Genomic DNA, 20,073 nt, shown 5'->3' on the forward strand with positions numbered 1-20,073 from the left:
AAACTGTCATATGATGACCTGATAGCTGATTTTGCAGCTAGGAAATGTAGACGTGTGCCTCTGTAGGGCCTCTGACAACTGATGGTAGTGAAAATGTTTAATATAGTTCTATAGAATAGCAGAATGGACTCTTTATAGAGATGTAGTCCCTCTGTTGAGTAATTTGTACTGTGCAGTTATGCATGGTTATTAGCAGTTTAAAACGTGCACTTTAAAATTCATACTTTATAAAATTCATAGACTTATTCTATTTACACAAAACTTTTTTTTGGCACTTTTAACTTTCTGTGTTTACATTGTTCAGTTTCAATTATTCATTTGCAGCAGTTATTTTGGAAGTAAAGAGAACCTAAATAAGAAATTCTGAATGGTAGTTATTTCTTTGGTGGGTGGGTGTTTGTTTGGGGTGTTGGGTGGGGGGGGGGCACCGCCAAGCATTTGTGCTTAGGGCACCCAAATGGCTAGCACCGGCCCTGTGCGTACGTCACGATTAGACGTGGCCCTGAGCAGGTACAGTCTGTCCCAGTTGTTCGCGTGAGCGACAGTTTGCAAGTCAAAGTCTATGTCTTTTAAGTATGCGTGGACGTCGTGTCCTCCTGCCGGGTCTGGGCTGAAGGTAGGAATATTTCTGGCCAGCTTGTCAAGGTTCTTTGAAGCTTCGTGGCTGTTGACCTTGACTTCCTGGAAGGGCGTCCTTTCCTTTGCTGCTGACGGGGATTCGTGGAGACTGGCGGGTGCTCTTTTAAACAGGGGGCTGTCATTCCCCTTCGTAGCTCTTGCTTCGTGGCTAAAATGTGCGGAGTAACTGGTCAGGGGAAACTGTGTGTTGTGTGTTTCCCCCTTCCGGTAACGTTGCACTATATATGATTGTCTCAGTTCTTTTTGCACCATGTCAAGTTCATCTTTGAGCTCGTGTCTTTGCTGGATGAGCTCGTCGATCTCGGCTTGTGCCGACTGCAAATGTTTTGCATAGACTTTAGCTTTAATGTCTCTGTTTTTAAGTTTATCAGTGGCTCTCTCCAGGAGGGATTCGCCACGCCGAAGCTTTTCGTCGAGGTGTTTCCTGGCGTCTTTCTCTGACTGTACTCGTCGGTCGGTGTCCTGACGGAGCTCCTTCAGGGTCTTTTGAAGTCTTTCTATTTCTTTTCTTTGTTCTTTGTCTGTTTCGTCGTCTTTCTCTGTGTCTAGAAGCTGATCTAGACGAAGCTGGGTGAGGGCTTGGTCTCTCCGGGCCTCCTTGGCTTGAAGCTTTAGCGTTGCTGCCTCCTGTTCCAGGTTGTCGTAGCTCCCTTCGCTTAGACGTGCCTGTGCGATGAGGACGTGGGCGAGGCTTCCGAGGATCTTGGCCACTTCCTTGTTGGAGTAGCTCTGCGTGGGGTCGTGTGTCATCAGCTGGTCTAGCTCGGTGTCCAGTTGTCCCTGGCTCAGCTGCACCAGACTTCCTTGACTGGTGGCCGTTAGCGCTTCCAGCCATGTCGTTAGGCGGTCCCACGGGACGGCAGGGCTGGGGGCACGGGACATTACTGCGAACGAGAGAAACACAGCACACACACACACACACACAGAGAGAGAGCCAATGCAAGCTTGTTCTAAGCTAACGAGCTATCGTACGGATAGCTGGGAATTTTGGCTAACTGATGTAGACAGTTAGATAATTAGACAATTCAGACAATTAGGTGGGCGGTAGCCCTGGTTGTCACTTGGTGAACTGCTGCTCGGTTGTCCCGGGACTATCTAATTCTCCTTGGGGTCTCTTGGTGAACTGAAAGAAACACAATCGTGATAGTCCAACAGTGAGGATAGGAAAGAGCACAGTGGAAACAAACACAAGATGAATTGGTCTGTAATGAAAGGAATGTCAGCGTGCGCGCCGGGAGTGTTAGGGAAAATTAATAGGCTTAATGCTCAAGATATACTAAAATTCGGCTTGTACTATGGGTTATCCCATTTAGCTCATCCGGGGTGAATTGAGGTCGCTTAAGTGGAAGATTAAATATCAAGAGCAATTTAGAAAAAGGCAAAAGTTTCTGTCAAGTAATGATAAAACAAAAGGCACTTTTGATACCGTTTGTAATTACCAGACTGAGCTTTATTCCCAATGGGAGGGGAAAAGAAAACTTTTGCAGAGAGAGAAAAATAAAATAAATAAATAAAATAAAATAAAAATAAAATAATAATAATAATTTTTAATTAAAAATTAATTAAAATTAAAAATTAAAATTAAAATTAAAATTAAAAATTAAAAATTAAAATAAAATTATAAATAAAAAAAAATAAAAAAAATAATAAAAAAAAATTAGAAGCTCAACTTAATTCAAATTAAATTCAAAGCAAGTTTAAATGAAATTTAAATAAGCCTGTAAGGAAAATCAAATAAAAGAAAGCCAATCAAAAATCTTATCCTATAATGATTAATCTCTAAGTGGGAGTTATCCAAATAAAAGAATTAATCAGAAAGGGAGTAGGGATTTAGTGTTGCGCTGACTTAACAGGGTATAGCCACACGGTGGCGTCCTTCCTTCCAATTGGACTGTCTGTGACTTAAACCTAATTTCACTTTGAGTTAGAGGAAGTTATGTTTCTTTTTAAACTTCAAATTCGAATAAGGGTGTTTAATCAGCGAGAAAGGAGACTTGGTTGTTGCTAGAAAAATTGTATAAATGAAACTGTGTACAACAGTAAGCAATAAACAATTTATAGGCTCAAACTTATTTTGTTAAGGCAGAATCAAATGACGGAGAGTGAAACTATCCGAATTTATCCACACGATGGCGCTATTGCGCCCGCCCTAGACTAGAGTTAGTTAGGCGGAAATGCTCACCAGATGGCTTTGTCTGGTTCTAGAGTCGCCCTCCGGCGTGCTGCAAGCGGCGTTGCAATTCTTGAGTCGCCCTCTGGCGGTTTGCAAGCGGCGTTGCAATTTCTGAGTCGCCTTCGCGTTTTGCAAGCGGCGTTGCAATTCTTGAGTCGCCCTCTGGCGGTTTGCAAGCGGCGTTGCAATTTCTGGGTCGCCCTGGCGTTCTGCGCTTTACTGGCTCTTGCAAATCATTTACAAATGACTGGTGCTCTAGATGCACGCGTAACAAGACGGGTGAATGCAGGAATTTTCCGTCTGCCTATTCACGCATTTTACATGGACTCCAATAGACATTTATCAATATGGCTGACGGTTTTCAGCATCTCTGATTCAAATGTTTTAGGTCTCAAGTCTTTGGTTAGCTAAGCCAGACTTAAACCAGGAGTTATCGTTTATCTTAACGATATAATAATTATTCTGAGGCCCCTTATATTGTACAGGAGAGTCTCGCCCTGTCCCAATCTTCCGCAATGATAGAAACTTTCCGTAGTTCAGATCAAGCGGGATAACGCAACGTACGTGTCTACAGACATCATCAAAATCTCATTATTTTGATGGAACACATAATATATTGCTCGAGTCAAATGTATGGGTTTCCTACAATACATTTGTTTGGAAATCACGCGGATAAAACCTATTGCGCCTACGGCTGCAGGGGGTTTCGGAGATCACGCGGATTTTCGTACCGTTCATATTTTTATTAATATAATCCGGCTACTTCAACATTTCTCAGCATCTGTTTATGCTTGGGTTCGCCTTGCGCGTACCGTTCAATTCACAAAACAACACCAAAACAAAACGAAACAAAAACGCGCGTGCAGGTTATTAATACCTCAAAAATACACAATGAATAGAATATGAATATCATTCACACATACACAAACGTTTGAAACTTGCCCGCATTCTCCACCAAATACATGTAACAACAACGACTCATGAGTTTAATGTCTCGGGGAATAATTAACTCAAAAGGGATTTAATATTCAATATTCATGAATTTATGAATATGATTTGCCAGTTGTTCATTACGTATTAAAATTTTCCGATAGGGAAAATTGTTTAATTAAATACAAGTAACCCTTTATGAAATTGCTTGAAATTATCCTACTAAGTTTGTCCTGCAAATTAGTTATAGACTTTCCAAATCAATTCTCAATAAGGGATTACTGCTTTACGAGCGCATGAGAAACATTAACTTTACTGATCAGGATAAGTTCAATATTTCAAATGGTCATACAGTTTACTTTACTAACATAGTAGCATAAGCAGTTAGGTAACGTTTAGATCGCAAGTTTCATTGACTTTGTGTATGTGGCAGAATAACAGATTCAACTCATTAAATGTCTTTTGAAGGTTTAATAAACACAGACTAAAAATAACACTACAATTCACACAGAAAGTACATACTAAATATGCATCAAGAGAGTAGAAGTATAGATATTAACGAAAGAATACATAAAAGAGAATAATGAATAGACTGAAGTTAGAGAGAGATAAAAGAGAGAGAGAGACAAAGAGAGGGAGAGAGAGAGAGACAAAGAGAGTGGGGGAGGGTAAGAAACAACTTTCCTTCAGTTCACCACATACGACCTTCACGGAGTTAATTTATCCCAACGGGAGAATAACACACCCTCTTTACAGCAGTAAGAATAAGAATACTTGCATTCTTTTTGGTTTCGTTTTGGCTTCTCGCTTGTGTGCGTATGTTCCTGCGTGTTCGGCGGTCCTTTCCGAGGTTGGGAGGGAAGCGGCTGTTTGCTTTAGTGATGCTTCGTGTTCTTGAAGATCGGATTGTAGAAGAGAAGATTTTTGGAAGAGATGAGGCCTGCTTGGAGGGCCTGCATTGGTGGCATGGCTTAAGTGCCAGAGAGTTTTTCCCAGAAGAGGAGAGAAGAGAAGAGTTGGGGCCTGCTTGGAGGGCCTGCATTGGTGGCCTGGCTCAAGGGCCAGCCACGATGACGTGTTGGTTCAGCCAGAGAGAGAAGAGAGAGAGGAAGAGAGCCTGTCTTCACTGGTCTTTTAAGGTCTGGAAATAGTCCCACCCTCCAGGGTTAGACTTAACCAATGAGAGTGTTGGGATTTCCCGGCGGGAAATTCCTCAGCAGAATTTATTGCCCTTTGTTTGAAAGTTCGACTCAGTGGGTCTCTGAGTCTTCATACTATAATTAATGCAACAAACACACACTGCATTTTCTGAATAAGTGATATACATGGAAGTGTAAGTCGTGAAGTGAGCATTAATTTGATAGGAGACATGACATATATGAGGTTATCTGAACTAGTACTTTGTTAAGACAAAGACAAAAAGATGCAAAATACCATACAGAATAAACATTTTACAAGACAGTTATGTGTTTACATATAATGTCCTGGGGTGCATGTTCATTTATAGATGGTTTGTCTATAATTTGAGGCAAAAGCTCTGTGTCTTAAAGTCTTTGTGTATAAGACTTCATGTGGCCACATTCTTTCCGGTCATAAAAGATCTTATCAGATGGTTTCCAGGGTAGCTGAAGAATCCTTCTCTGTTGTGTTGGGGGAAGGTCTGTCCATCAGCACACTTTCAAAACATATTTGTTAAATGTAACTGGCGATTGTGTGTTTGATTCGCCTGAGTCGCTACAATGATTAATGCAATATTTACTTTAAACAACTTATGATGTGCAGAATGCATAAAAAAATCATATCTCAATACAAACTGATTTTGTTTAATACAAGCACATCTGTAAATTACAATAATAAAATGCAAAAGAATACACAGTATAGAGCAAAGTGTGTATTGTTTTTTGTTCCAGGAAGGGTGGAAGGGTGTTTAGGATCAAAGCCTTGCCGCATTTTCACATGAGAGATGGTTCCTTTTTTTCAGCTATTACATGAGATGCTGCGCTAAACAGCCTCCCTCTTTCTGTACTAGTGCTGTCATCAATCATCAGCTGCTGTTTACACTAACATGATTCAAATGGATCATTTCATGCGTACACTGCTTTTTCTCTTTGTCAGAGTTAGGGTCTTCGTCAGAGTTCTTTCAGTGGAACATCACAAAAATTGAATTTTAATACTTTTTTAGCTAAAAAAATGTTTGATACGTAATTCTTTTCTCCATAGGAGCTCCTCCTGTCCTGTGTTGGCCAGGGACCTTCTGTCTCGGTCACTGCTGCCAAGCTGAACTTTGGCTGCATTCCCGTGCTGACTGATGTCACAAGGACTTTGCAGCTGTCAAACGACTCCCCAATCCCAGCCAGATTCTTTGCTCAAATGGTGGGTTCTAATGCGACAGAAGGGATGAAAAGCTTTAGTACTGTTTCCCTTGGGCCTTATAATGTCAGTTTCCTCAGCTGATGCCTATTCTACTGTTTACTTACTTTGGGTCCAATATCTCAGTCTTCTTCCCATGTCTTGTGAAGGCTTTTTAAGATTAGATTAGATTAGATTACATTAGATTATTATAATACCCTCATATGCCTTGTATAAATCCTAATTTCTCCTAATTTCCATTTTTCGTTTCGGTCCCTCTTTATATTAAATAAGCTCCTTGATTCTCAGCACTGATAAATTTAGCATTAGGATTTGTTTAATTAATCCATGGAAGGACTGAATGCACACACACACACACACACACACACACACACACACACACACACACACACACACACACACACACACACACACACGCACACACATACACCAAGAGACTTGGACACATATACAGACAAACTCATTCAGATATTCAGGGCATCCTAGATTATGTGTCGACACTCATTGGTAAACTGATCCTGTCTTCTCCAAGGCTGAGGACTTTCATGAGCCCAGAGTTTTTACTAAACATTTTCCAGCTTTAGTCGATCCTGAATTTCATTACAGTCGCTCGATAGCGTGGCTGAGTGCCAGGCAGATGCTGACAGTAGTGCGTCGTGAATTGAAAATACTCAAAACGCAGTCTTTCGCATTTATGCATCCATCTGTTCATGTAGTTTCTGATAAACAAGTATTGTGAGTTTTTCGGAAAGATATGTCTCTCCTGAGACGGACTTTTGGTTCCATTGTAAAGCTCTACAGCACGATAAAGTTTAAAGCAATCAATGGTGTTAAACCTTCTAATGCAGGTCTGATCTGATTATTGAAATTTCAGCTGGCTTGTTCTTCACTTGATTCCTCTCTCAAGGGGAAATCGCCCCAACCTCGATCCAGCTCCCTATCGACCGGCTCGTCTATCTGTCTTCCCCTCCTCTATCTCTCTACCACTTGCTTTGCCACTTCTCTTTCAAATGAAGACTTTAAGAGTTATCTTTGTCTCCCTGCTCACCCTCTTTAGTCCAGCGCAGTTCAAATGATAGGGCCCTCTCACTACCCTCTACCTGCTCAAAGGCGTTTCCTCTTTGCTGAATACTGAATTTGTAGTTTCCTTCCTCCAAGGGCAGCCTACTGCTGGTGATGACTGTGGTGAAGCATAAGCCATTGGAAATGTTTTGTTGTAAAGAAGCTTCAAAGAAAATGCATGCTGCTACATTACAATTTAAAGTTATTTGTCCACGTTATGCATGTTCAGAAATGTACACAGATTAGCTAACAATGTATTATTAATCAATATCATAATTAAATTAAGGCACAGAAATAAGTGAAATAAGATAACATGTTGTTAATGATTAAGGTAAATATAAATGAGCATGGGTACGTGTTAATGCAATAATAGGAATATATTAAACAAGTTATTTTAAATGTTAAAAATATTTTACTATATAACTGTTTTTACTCTATTTTTGATCAAATAAATGCAGCCTTGGTGAGCCTTCTTTTAAAAACATTTAGAAATCTTACTGACCCCCAAATTTTGAACAATAGTGTATATGAATATATTTAGTTTGTTCATGGCTATATGTTTTGAATATGATAATTTTTCACATAAACATTATAACATATTTCAAAGGGACCCTTACATAAATTGTTACTAAAAACACTTTACTACCTCTGATGATCAGATTCAGCAGAATTATTCATGTGGCTCTGCTATGGCTCACAGTTGAGTGAATATGAGATATGAGTGTGGCTCCTCTTGATTGGCCTCTAACACACTGTCGCCTCACAAACACACTTTGCCACACACAAATATATTGGTCCTGCATGACTCAGAGTCCTTATCAGTTTGGGGAGTTGGTTATGAAAAGTTAGTTTCCACTTCATCTATGTGCGGTGTTTGCATGATTCTTGAAAACACTTGATTCAGATTGGACAGTTGCGGTCACATTTTTTTGTGTGTAATGACTATGAAATTGCAGCTATGTAATAAGAGGGATAATGTGCATTCTTATTGTGATTGTGCACACTGAGATGGGAAATACTTTACCTTCAATTTCCTCTCTACAGTCTGCTCACTTAGTTTTTCCCTATGAAGACTTAAAAAGGAGAGCATAATGTAAATTATGATAAATGTGCCAAGCTATACTCAGCCATCAGGATGAGCCACACTCTTAAGATAAATAAAACGCTATTAATCAGAATCCTTTAACACACCAACACACATTCTCTTTACTCAGTCAGAAAATCCCAATTAAAAGTTAATGTGCAGGACATCAATCATTTGGCCGCATTATGAAAATTGATTTGAATCCTCCGCCAACAGTTATGGAAAGCAGTGGTACAAATTAAGCAGCTGGTGGGTTGCACTTTTGCATGCAAAGACAAGCTTGCACTTTTTTCACATTGGTTTATTTCTTGTTATGAGAAAATGAAAGGAAATAATGAAAGTAGGGAGAAAAAGTAGGACAGAGAGGAGGCGCTTAACATATGGGTTTGAAAGACGAAAAAACTGCTTATGCATATCCTACATGTCGATACCCCATGGTATGAGAATGCTGCCTGAGTAGGTTCTACTTTGAAATTATAATTTACTTTGTGACTGTTAAAAATGTATGTTCTAAGTTAGTATGAATATAGATGTACTACATCCGCCATACTGTTACTGTCACATGATAGTCACAAGGATAGTTAAGTGCCCATTGAATGCACACCCCAGAATCTTGGCGGACGTATTAGGTAATATGGGTAGTTTTTATCACTGTTTTTCTGAAAACATAGGACATTTTAATATTTTGCCACACTGTTTATGTGCATGGTTTTCGATTTTGGACGCAGCGGAAGGATTAGCCAGATTTCAGACTCTTGGGTCAGTTACCACCACAAACAATGTCCTGTTAGCCATTCAGTACCCATTATGAAATTGATACATGATTTAAATTTCTTTATTCTATCACCAGTCTTTCCTACTTCCTTCAGATAAAGATAATTAAGCATATAGACACATATGTGCACACGTTATCTCTACATAGCTGCTCATTTAAAACCCTGTTCAATTATAAGACTGAGATAAGATTTTGCTGAGGGGTTGGATTTTGAGTGGCAGTTACTTGTGTTGGAGCCAAGCGGGAGGGAATGATCATTAATATTTCTCATTACCTCACTTGAAAACTCACCCACTGTGGGATTATTTCCCCTGGACATTACATAAGACACCAAAGAATCAGTCCACACACATAAGGGAGTTTACCATTGTTTTGTGCTTGTGATCTTTTTTCATGCAACTTCTATTGGACTATATATTGTATGAAGTTGAACTCATTGATACTTTAGTATATCATTACTGTATATTAATCCATTTGATCCCAAAGTATTTCTAGCTAGGTGAGTGTTTGTATTTTACATATTGGATTTGCAAGTAAAACATAATCTTAAACTTTTAGTTTAAAAAAAGTGCTTATTCTTGGGACACTGTACAAATTGTGAATAAAAAAGGAATGCAATAATTTCCAAATCTTGATTTACAAATTTACAAAATTTGATTCACAATAGAATATAGATAACATGTCAAATGTTGAAAGTAAGACATTTTGAAATGGTATGCCAAATATTAACTAATTTTGAATTTCATGAGAGCCACACATTCCAAAAAAGTTGGGACAGGTAGCAGTAAGAGGCCGGAAAAGTTGAATGTACATATAAGGAACAGTTGGAGGACCAAATTGCAACTTATTAGGGCAATTGGCAACATGGTTGAGTAATAAAATTAGCCTCTCAGAGTGGCCGTGTCTCTCAGAAGTCAAGATGGGTAGAAGATCACCAATTCCCCAAATGCTTCGACGACAAATAGTGGAGCAATATCAGAAAGGAGTTTCTCAGAGAAAAATGTTTTTTCTCTATGGAGAAAAAAAAGTCATCATCATCTACAGTGCATAATATCATCCAAAGATTTAGAGGATCTGGAACAATCTCTGTGCTTAAGGGTGAAGGCTGGAAAATCATACTGGATGCCGTGATCTTTGGGCTCTTAGACGGCATTGCATCACATACAGGAATGCTACTGTAATGGAAATCACAACATGGGCTCATGAATATTTCCAGTAAACATTGTTGGTGAACACAATCCACTGTGCCATTCGCCATTGCTGGCTAAAACGCTATAGGTCAAAAAAGAAGCCATATCTAAAGTTTAAACATGATCCAGAAGCGCAGGCATTTTCTCTGGGCCAAGGCTCACTTAAAATAAACTGTGGCAAAGTGGAAAACTGTTCTGTGGTTAGAAGTATCAAAATTTGAAGTTTTTTTTTTTTTTAGAAAACTGGGACGCCATGTCATCTAGACTAAAGAGGACAAGGAAAACCCTAGTTGTTATCAGGGCTCAGTTCAGAAGCCTGCATCTCTGATAGTATGGGGTTGCATGAATGCATTTGGCATGGGCAGCTTACACATCTGGAAAGGCACCATCGATGCTGAAAGGTATATCCAAGTTATAGAACAACATATGCTCTCATCCAGACGTTGTCTCTTTCAGGGAAGACCTTTCATTTTCCAACATGACAATGCCAGACCACAAATTGCATTAATTACAACATCGTGGCTGCGTAGAAGAAGGATCCGGGTACTGAAATGGCCAGCCTGCAGTCCAGATCTTTCACCCATAGAAAACATTTGGCACATCATAAAGAGGAAGATGCAACAAAGAAGACCTAAGACAGTTGAGAAACAAGAAGCCTGTATTAGACAAGAATGGGACAACATTCCTATTCCTAAACTTGAGCAACTTGTCTCCTCAGTCCCCAGACATTTGCAGACTGTTATAAAAAGAAGAGGGGAGCCACTCAGTAGTAAACATGAGCCACTCAGCCTTGTCCCCACTTTTTTGAGATGTGTTAATGCCATAAAATTTTAAAGCAACTTATTTTTCCCTTAAAATTATACATTTTATCAGTTCAAACATTTGATATGTCATCCATGTTGTATTCTGAATAAAATATTGAAAATTGAAAATAATATATATATTTACAAACCCGATTCCCAAAAATATTATTTTGAAATTTCCACAAAAATATTAAGCAGCACAACTTTTCAACATTAAAAAATAATAAGAAATGCTTCTTAAGCAGCTAATTGGCATATTAGAATTGTTTCTAAACGATCATGTGATACTGATGTTAAAAATGATGTTTAAAATTCTGCTTTGCCATCACAGGAATAAATAACATTTTAAAATATATTCAAATAGAAAGAAGTTAGTTAAAATTGTAATAATATCTCACAATATTATCATTAGTTACTTAACTATAATACTGATCTGCCAACATTGTCGCCATATGATAAATTAAAATAAGCTGATAACATTACTGTTTTCTCCAGAATGACTGTACAGCCGAATCAGATTTTGTTGCAAAATTATCTTGTTTAACACTGTGAAGTTGCTTTGAAACAATCGTCATTGTAAAAGCGCTATATAAATAAAGTTGATTGATTGATTTATTGATCTGTTGTTTAAACATTATATGTATGGAATTATTAGAATGTTATCATCCTTTTTTTGCTGTTGTATGTTAAAAACCACACTGTGCTGTATGTATGTGAATGTTGATAGGTGAAGAACAGGTCTCACTGGCGTGTTGATCCTGGTGAAGGTGAAATTCCTCCGAAGGAGAGTGTGGAATTGAAGTTGATTGCTCATCTGAATGACACCCTGGCCTTCCAGGATGAACTGTTACTGGAAATCCAGGACAGCCAAAATTTTAACATCCCTGTGTCAGCCAAAGGAAAGGGCACCACCATAATCACTGACCGTCCATTTGCTCCTAGCCTGGATTTGGGTACCCACTTCAGGTAAAACAACCAATCGCATGCAGATATCTGTCTTTAAGTTCTGCATTTACAATTACATGAGTCCGCTATTCACACAACTTCATATTCAGTTAAATTATTACATTTTCTGGTCTTTTAGTTCCGGCCCATGTAAGTATGCCTTCAGAATTACTAATCGAGGACGTCGCACTCACCAACTATTATGGACCACAGAAGGGTTTCCACAGTTTCAAAACAGAGACATTCTATCACCTAACAAGTCTAAGAACAAAAAAAGCAAGAGCCTACAAACATCAGATCAGGGAGGACCTGTCTTCAGTTTATCCCCTGTACGTTTATCACTTCCTCCTGGTCACTCAGCTGACATGCTGCTAGAGGGCTCCTCTGACGTCCCCAAGGTAACTATATCAGAACTTTTTCTTATGTCAGCTATTAATCGTCTCTAACTGAAAACTAGACTACATTTTTGGCAACAATTTCTAATATGCTGGCCAACAGCAGTTCTGACACAACCGGCTAAAGTTTGAATACTACAGTGATGAAGGTCCTGAAAGCCACACTTAATCCTCTTTTAGTGGAGCCGCATGAAGCTGTGCATTGACTTCCTCTCTAGAGCATTACAGAGATGCATGCCACCTTGAGTCCTTATTGATTTAATGGTAAATTAGAGATGAGAGAAGGTGGGAAGTGAGTATAGGGCTGCCCTGCTGCATCCCACGCTGGGCTGCTGCATTGCATAGCCATGAGCCGGGTGTGCCGGCTCTCGGGCATCATAGAGAAGGGCTCTGTTTTAATGCATTTCTTGCAAGGCTTAGAAGGATTTCAAAAAAATTAAACTATCAAAGATTTGCATCATTCATAAATGTATATTGAATCAAATGGACATATATCACAAATGGACGGTCAGTGATTATGGTGGTGCCCTTTTGTATATTGTATATAATGTGTTTTTTAAATGTGTATGTTTATGGATTGCAGGTAGTTAAGGAAAAACTAGTATGCTATGCTGTTGTCGGGCGGCAGTATGTGAGAGAGTGCATCATTACTACGGATGTCACATGCCAATTTGTCTCTCCAGCAGTAGACATTTCCTCCCAACAAATCAACTTCTATGTGGAAAAGGTTTGGAAAAATCTCTCTCTACCATCAAGGGCCATTATAGTCAGTGTTGGTGGGTGTAACTCATTACTAAGTAATTCATGTAATTCAATTACCCTTACCTTGAAAAAGTAAAGTTTTCATAGTATCTTCGTTTGTGTTCTGGATTGACATGAAAGCGAGTAAATGATAATTAGTGTCGAGGAGTAACTAGTTATATTTAACGTAACTTAATGGCAAAATAAATGTAAAGAGACAGAGAGATTACAAAGGGGGTTACATCTGAATATTATCTGTAAAAAGCTAGGATATGTTGAATAATATTAATTTGCCTGTTCCTATTCCTGCCATTTAAAGGCTGTTTAGTAAAGCGATGATATTCTGATGCTTTTGAATGGTTCTCTTATTTGAATTTGCAGCACACCACGTCTGCCAATTACATCAATCCACATTGCCGCTGAAAGCTTAAAGCTACAACCTGTCTAAGAGTGGCCACCATGGCGAGTGATAAAAATGCGTTCCAATGCTGGAAATTAGTAATCAAATGTAATCAGTTAAATTAGTTTAATAAATTAATTGAAATGGTTACACTACTTATTACATTTTAAATAGGGTAACTTGTAATCTGTAAACTATTACATTTCCAAGCCACTAATGACACTAATGATAACAGAAGTATTGTGTGTGTGTGTGTGTGTGTGTGTGTGTGTGTGTGTGTGTGTGTGTGTGTGTGTGTGTGTGTGTGTGTGTGTGTGTGTGTGTGTGTGTGTGTGTGTGTGTGTGTGTGTGTGTGTGTGTTAAATGTCAGGTCCATTATCGGTGCGGCAGCTCAATGGCTGAACTTGTACCCTTTTATCAAATGTCCTTTCTCATTTTATGAAGCATAAGATTCTTTCTTTACTGCTGGAAATATAGTCTGCAGTGTGTGGTTAGATTGAGGCAATTATCTGCTCCCTTGTAAAGAGTTAAGCCTAATTTATGAATGGAACAGAAGATATATATATATTGCCTGTTCATCCAGTCAGTCAATTTAGATCCATTTGTAAGTCATTTGACTGCATTAAGACAGGATTGAGGCATGGACAAATGTTATGGTTTATTGATATTGAAAATAGATAGCCTCCCCAAGTATTGTCAGTAAAGACTGTGCACTTGTTATGTCCGACTTATTTCAATGAGCCGTCTAAATTTACTTCTTATTCGCAAAATGATTTTAAGTGAGCTGAGATGGCAAATTCATTTGAACCCCAGCTCACAGCTCAGCATCTCAGGTCCTCTTCTGTTTTTTAAAAAGCTGTAGAATAAGCACAGTGAGCTCAGGAGGAACCATCATTATAATGAAAATGATTTTCCGTCTGCCTTATTTCACTTTTATTATCTCTCTTTCAACACACACATTTGCACACACAACACAACCCCTTGTCAGATTCCTGTTCTCTCACATTTTTGCCTCAACTATACATATTTTCATACACTTCTTATATCTTCTGACAGCTGTTTTCAGGCACCTTGAAAGTGTGCATCTTAGAACTAAAAATGCTAATTTATTTCTGTGGCATTCTTTTTATCTGACTCTGTCCCATTCGTCTGTGTTTTGACAGCCTGTGCTGCTAGATTTACTGAATGCTCCCCTAGTAGAGCTTGGAGGAATAAAGCAATTAAAGAGAGCGAGTTGGGAATGGGGGGAGAGAGAGAGAAAGAGAGTGAGAAGTAGATGAGAGGAAAGTGGATGATGAGGGAAAACTCTGAGACTGAGATAAGAGAGTGAATTTTGCCTTTTAACTACTGGCAGTAATATGCACAAATAACTGATATTTGTGCTTGCAAATGATATTGTGTCTAATATCACAAATAATAGCTGGTCTCGATATCACATCCTCACTACATATTACTGTAGTTTCAGAAATGTTCTGTGTAAATATACATTGATCATGCATAACATTATGACCTAATATTGTATTGGTTCTGCTTTTGCTGCCAAAACAGCCCTGACCTGTCATGGCATTGGCCTCAGCTCCTCTGAATGTGTGCTGTGGTATCTGGTACCAAGATGTTAGCAGCAGTTCATTTACGTCCTGTTAGTTGTAAAGTGGGGCCTCCATGGATCGGACGTGTTTGTTCAGCACATCCCACAGATGCTTGATTGTACTGAAATCTGGAGAATTTAGAGACCAAGTCAAAACCTCAGACTCTTTGTTCTCCTCAAACCATTCCTGAACCATTTTTGCTTTGTGGCAGGGCGCATTATCCTGCTGTAAGAGCCACAGCCACCAGGGAATTCCGTTTCCATTAAAGTGTACATGATCTGTTACAATGCTTAGGAAGGTGGTACGTGTCAAAGTAACATTCACATGGATGGCAGGACCCAAGGAACCAGCAGAACATTGCCCAAAGCATCACACTGCCTCCTCTGGCTTGTGAATTCTGTACTATATTCTTCACATAGTACATCCTGGTGCCATGTGTTCCCAATGAAAGCAACACAGACGCACCTGGCCATCCTAGTGATGTAAAAGAAAACGTGATTCATCAGACCAGGCCAACTTCTTCTATTGCTCTGTGGTCCAGTTCTCATTCTCACGTGCCCACTGTTGGCACTTTCAGCGGTGGACAGTGGTGAACGTTGGGGTCCTGACTCGTCTGTGGCTATGCAGCCCCATACACAACAAACTGCGATATACTCTTTATTCTGACACATTTCTATCAGAACCAGCATTAACTTCTTGAGCAATTTGATCTATAGTAGCTCGTCTGTTTAATCGGACCACACGGGCCAGCCTTCGCTCCCCACGTGCATCAATGAGCCTTAGCCGCCCATGATTCTGTACCCAGTTTAACACTGTTCCTTCAGTGGACCACTTTTGATAAATACTGACCACTGCAGACTGGAAACACCCCACAAGAGCTCCTTTTGGAGAGGCTCTGACTCAATCATCTAGCCATTACAATTTGGCCCTTGCCAAACTCGCTCAAATCCTTACACTTGACCATTTTTCCTGCTTCTAACACATCAACTTTGATGACAAAATGTTTACTTGCTGCCTAATATATCCCACCCACTGACAGGTGCCGTGATGAAGAGATGATCAGTGTTATTCACTTCATAATGTAATGCCTGATCGATGTATATAATATATTGTGATAAAGTGTCACATGATCTTGCATATATCATTCTAATCTGCTGATTTGATGCTTTAGAAACATTTCTCATTATTATCAATGTTGAAAACAGTTTTGTTGCTTAATATTTTTGTGGAAACTGTTATACACATTATTTGATGAATTTAGTGTTCAAAATAAAAGCATTTACTTTAAATAGAAATCATTTTTAACATTCTAAATGTCTGCACTGTCATATTAGATACATTTCAATTTTCATTTCTTAAAGGGGTGGTTCCGTGGTTTTTTTCTAGGCTTGGTTTTGTTTATGGGGTGCAGTATAAAATGTCTTAATAATTCTCTCTTTTTTTTAAACACCATATTTTTCTTATATTTTTTACTTTTATTCCACACCGCTGTCTCCGTTGTCCTTTGAATGGCTTGTTTGCTTCCTGCTTCTATGAAGCCCTTCCCTCTGAAAAACGCAATGGTCTTAGATGGGTTAGATGGCCAAATGTAGTTTCATGTATTTTTATTGGCTGAAGTGCCAAGCACAGGTTTTCTGGAAACACCACGCCCCTTACCATTACGGGCAGAAGTCACATCTGCGGTGACTAGTAAGGTTTATGATGTCACCACCCACCTGGGAAGAAGCTTGTTGTAGTCCAAACCGTTTTTGTAGTCAATAAACTGCCATAACTAAAAGACAATGGCCCTCATTTATCAATCTTGCGTAGAAACGGGTGTATATGTTGGCGTAAGATTATGCTTACACTCCTCTCACCGCCTGATTTATGAAGCTGTGCGCACCTCTGCAATTCAGGTGTACGCAATACTTGCCCTTGATAAATGCGACGGCTGAAAACGATCGTCATTAGAATAACACGCCCCTATATATTCAAGTCTCCGCCTCCCCCACGCCCTCATTTTACACCATGGACACACGGAAGACGGCAAACATTTTACTAGTCCACTAGTCAGGGCACGGATTAGGACATACCTCAACGGGCTGACTCCCTGATCAGTGTCCTGACTACTGAACTAGTGAGATGATTGATACGCACCCATCGAGCCGATCACCAGGGAAGTGGAAAAAAACTAAATTGTTTTATTTGGGAGTTTAAAGAGTGGGATTAAAGGCACCCATAAAAACAAAATATGGACCTAAAATTAAACATTGAAGTTTATAATTACTGTTGTTGTTTTTTTACAGTGGGTCATAATATAGCATATCTTTGTCAGTGCGTTTTGTGGTGTTATTGTTTTTACAATAACTGCGCATTTTCGCACTTTTACTGCGCATTTTCGCACTAACTCAAAACGTGCGTACACCACCTCCTGAGCTAGCGTGGGATTTGAGCGTGCCGTACGCCAACGTCCATATTCATAAATCTCAAAGTCACCGTAGGTTTGGGTGTATGCAAGGTGTACGCTGGAAATTTGGTGTACGCACTTTTGATAAATGAGGGCCAATATCTTAATTTGCATTGAACTTTCAGCGCTGAAACTTTGCAGATACTGCTCAAGCTGCAACATTACACACTAACTAAAGTTAAAAAGTTAAATTGGATGCAACTACCCCTTTAAAAAAAAAAGACTGACCCCAAACTGAACAGTTGTATTCTGTGTTTTATATAATATACCCCCCCCCCAATAATATATTATATATTTATGAATATATAGTATGTATATTTTTTATACAATATATTTATGAAGTTTGTCTGACTCACAGGCTCCAGATGTGTCTCTGGTTCCACTGTATCAGAGGCTGGTTCTGAAGAGTGTGTCCTCCTTGAACCTCTCTATGGAACTGACCCTGCATGAGCCTTTTGGATTGTGTGATTATGATGGGGATGACCTGTTTACAACCACAAAGGTAAACAGGTTGAGTATATTTGCAGTTTATTTACCAGTAATGGCAGTGTAACTGCATTTTAGTGGGAGACATTAATTATAGCCCAAAAAAAGCAAAATAGCTTTAAAATGCCATTTTTATTTTATCCTGTTGTTGCACATCTTTGCATGCAAGTGAACAGGTAAGATCTTAATGCTTTCCATTACTTTGACCTGGGCATCTGAAGTTTTGGTCTTTCAGACTGAGTCTAATATTTATTATCTTTCTGTAGAGTCTGGTGCTGGCAGTCGGAACTCAGAAAGATCTATGGGTGCGTTTCAACCCCATGTATCGACAGGACCGCCTCACCCGTTTGGTTGAGGACGTGCTGGAGTTCAGCTACCATGGCCACCCTCAGCAGGACCAGGTAGTCCTGAGGGGTGAAGTTCACTTCCCTAATCTCAAGTTCTCCAGCACCACATTGGACTTTGGCTGCATTCTCAACAACACAAAATCCCGCCGCAAGCTCACAATGACCAACTGCAGCCCACTCTGTGTTTCCTATCGTTGGGCCTTCCTGGTAGACAGACAGCAATGCCATATTGGGTAGGAACAAAAGATTGATTTGAGTTGTTTTAATCACCTTCATGAACCTTCATTGAAGAATATATGAAGTACTGTTTTTGTCCTTACAATGTGATGTGTAATTCTTTAGCATAAACTAAAATGGTTTGGAGCAAAGGGACACCTCTCTCCCGAATGAATTTGGCTGTGCTGTGCTTTAATTTCAAGCCAGTGCATTTTTAATGTGGCCCACTGTAGAAACAGGGATAGTCTGTAAGGACTTAAGCTGATATTTAGTAATTCAGAGGTTGCATAAGCGACTTCTTGAGAGAAATGTTCAAGGAGTATGGATTTTCTGTTGACAAACAACAAAAAATAAATAAATAAATTGGAGGGAATTAAATGAAAAGCTCCTAAAGATTAAGCAATCAATGCTTTATTCAGGACTCAGATATTAAAGACAGACAGATGCCCAGTCAAGCTTTCCAAGCCCTGTGAGGAAATGGAATAACTTACTATAACTGAATAAACGGGTGATGATGTATGACAGATTGATGCAGCTGACAGCTCACACTTTGCTGATGGGAGTGAGTAGTGGAGAAGCATGTGATTAAATAATGGGTCATCAGCATTTACAGTCTCTGTGGTGTTCAAATGGAGCAACTTACAATAACAGTCCAACATTTGATCTCTGTGTTCTAAAACAGAGCATTCAGTGCCCTGTGGTGGAGCCATTGTAGAAACTGAGTTAGTCTTTAGAGTATAACTTGTGTTTAAATTAAAACGTAAATATTTAAATATTAAAAATGTATTACATTTAATTCATATTCATTTGTTAGCTTAGTTTTTTGTCTTTTAATAATATTAATAAAGATATCATGTAAATATAGTCATATTCAGTAACTATAAATATCATTTCAATCCATCCAGCTGACTAAAATACCATTTAATTTTATTAATTGAATAATAAACATTCAAATATTTTATATACTATGTTTCAACATTTAACACAAACATGTTAAAAAAATGTTTGTTGTAAAACCGGACCTCCTAAAATACCATTGAGTTTGAAAACAATGCTGTAATTTTTTTGAGGCTTTAGTAATTCATCATCAGTGTTTGAGTATGTTGTTGCGAAGTGACTTACATTCTGACTAGCTAACTTGATCAACTTGATCATGAGAAAACAACTATTTTAAAACAACTAAGTTAAATATGAATTTATACAATGTGATTCGTTTGGAAATATATATATTTTTAGAAAAGTAATCAAGAAGGTCCAACCCGAAACAGCCGTCAGTGCAGATAAGCACAGCACTAAAATATATATATATATAAATGAGTTCACAAATTCTCCAAACTTCCACCAATTCTCCAAAATGTTAAACAGTTAGGAATGACTTGTGCATCCTCCGTTGTGTTGTACAGATGTGGTTGTAACATTATATTTGTATATCTGATTTATTCCAAATTTATAGGATGTTAGCTCGAATCGATTCAGTTGACC

General features: G+C 38.8%; 1 protein-coding gene across 5 annotated transcripts in view; it reads left to right on the forward strand.

The window, feature by feature from the left end:
- The window catches only part of hydin (HYDIN axonemal central pair apparatus protein), a 96,799-nt gene that overhangs the window by 42,039 nt on the left and 34,687 nt on the right, over positions 1-20,073 (forward strand). For all 5 annotated transcript variants that reach the window (XM_067420562.1, XM_067420559.1, XM_067420561.1 and 2 more), the window contains 6 exons: positions 5,963-6,115; positions 11,754-11,992; positions 12,111-12,369; positions 12,950-13,093; positions 17,901-18,044; positions 18,295-18,608. In XM_067420562.1, the coding sequence (XP_067276663.1) occupies positions 5,963-6,115; positions 11,754-11,992; positions 12,111-12,369; positions 12,950-13,093; positions 17,901-18,044; positions 18,295-18,608 (1,253 nt within the window). The remainder of the gene's footprint in view (positions 1-5,962; positions 6,116-11,753; positions 11,993-12,110; positions 12,370-12,949; positions 13,094-17,900; positions 18,045-18,294; positions 18,609-20,073) is intronic.

This window comes from Pseudorasbora parva, chromosome 16, assembly GCF_024679245.1.
Source record: "Pseudorasbora parva isolate DD20220531a chromosome 16, ASM2467924v1, whole genome shotgun sequence".
Taxonomy (NCBI): domain Eukaryota; kingdom Metazoa; phylum Chordata; class Actinopteri; order Cypriniformes; family Gobionidae; genus Pseudorasbora; species Pseudorasbora parva.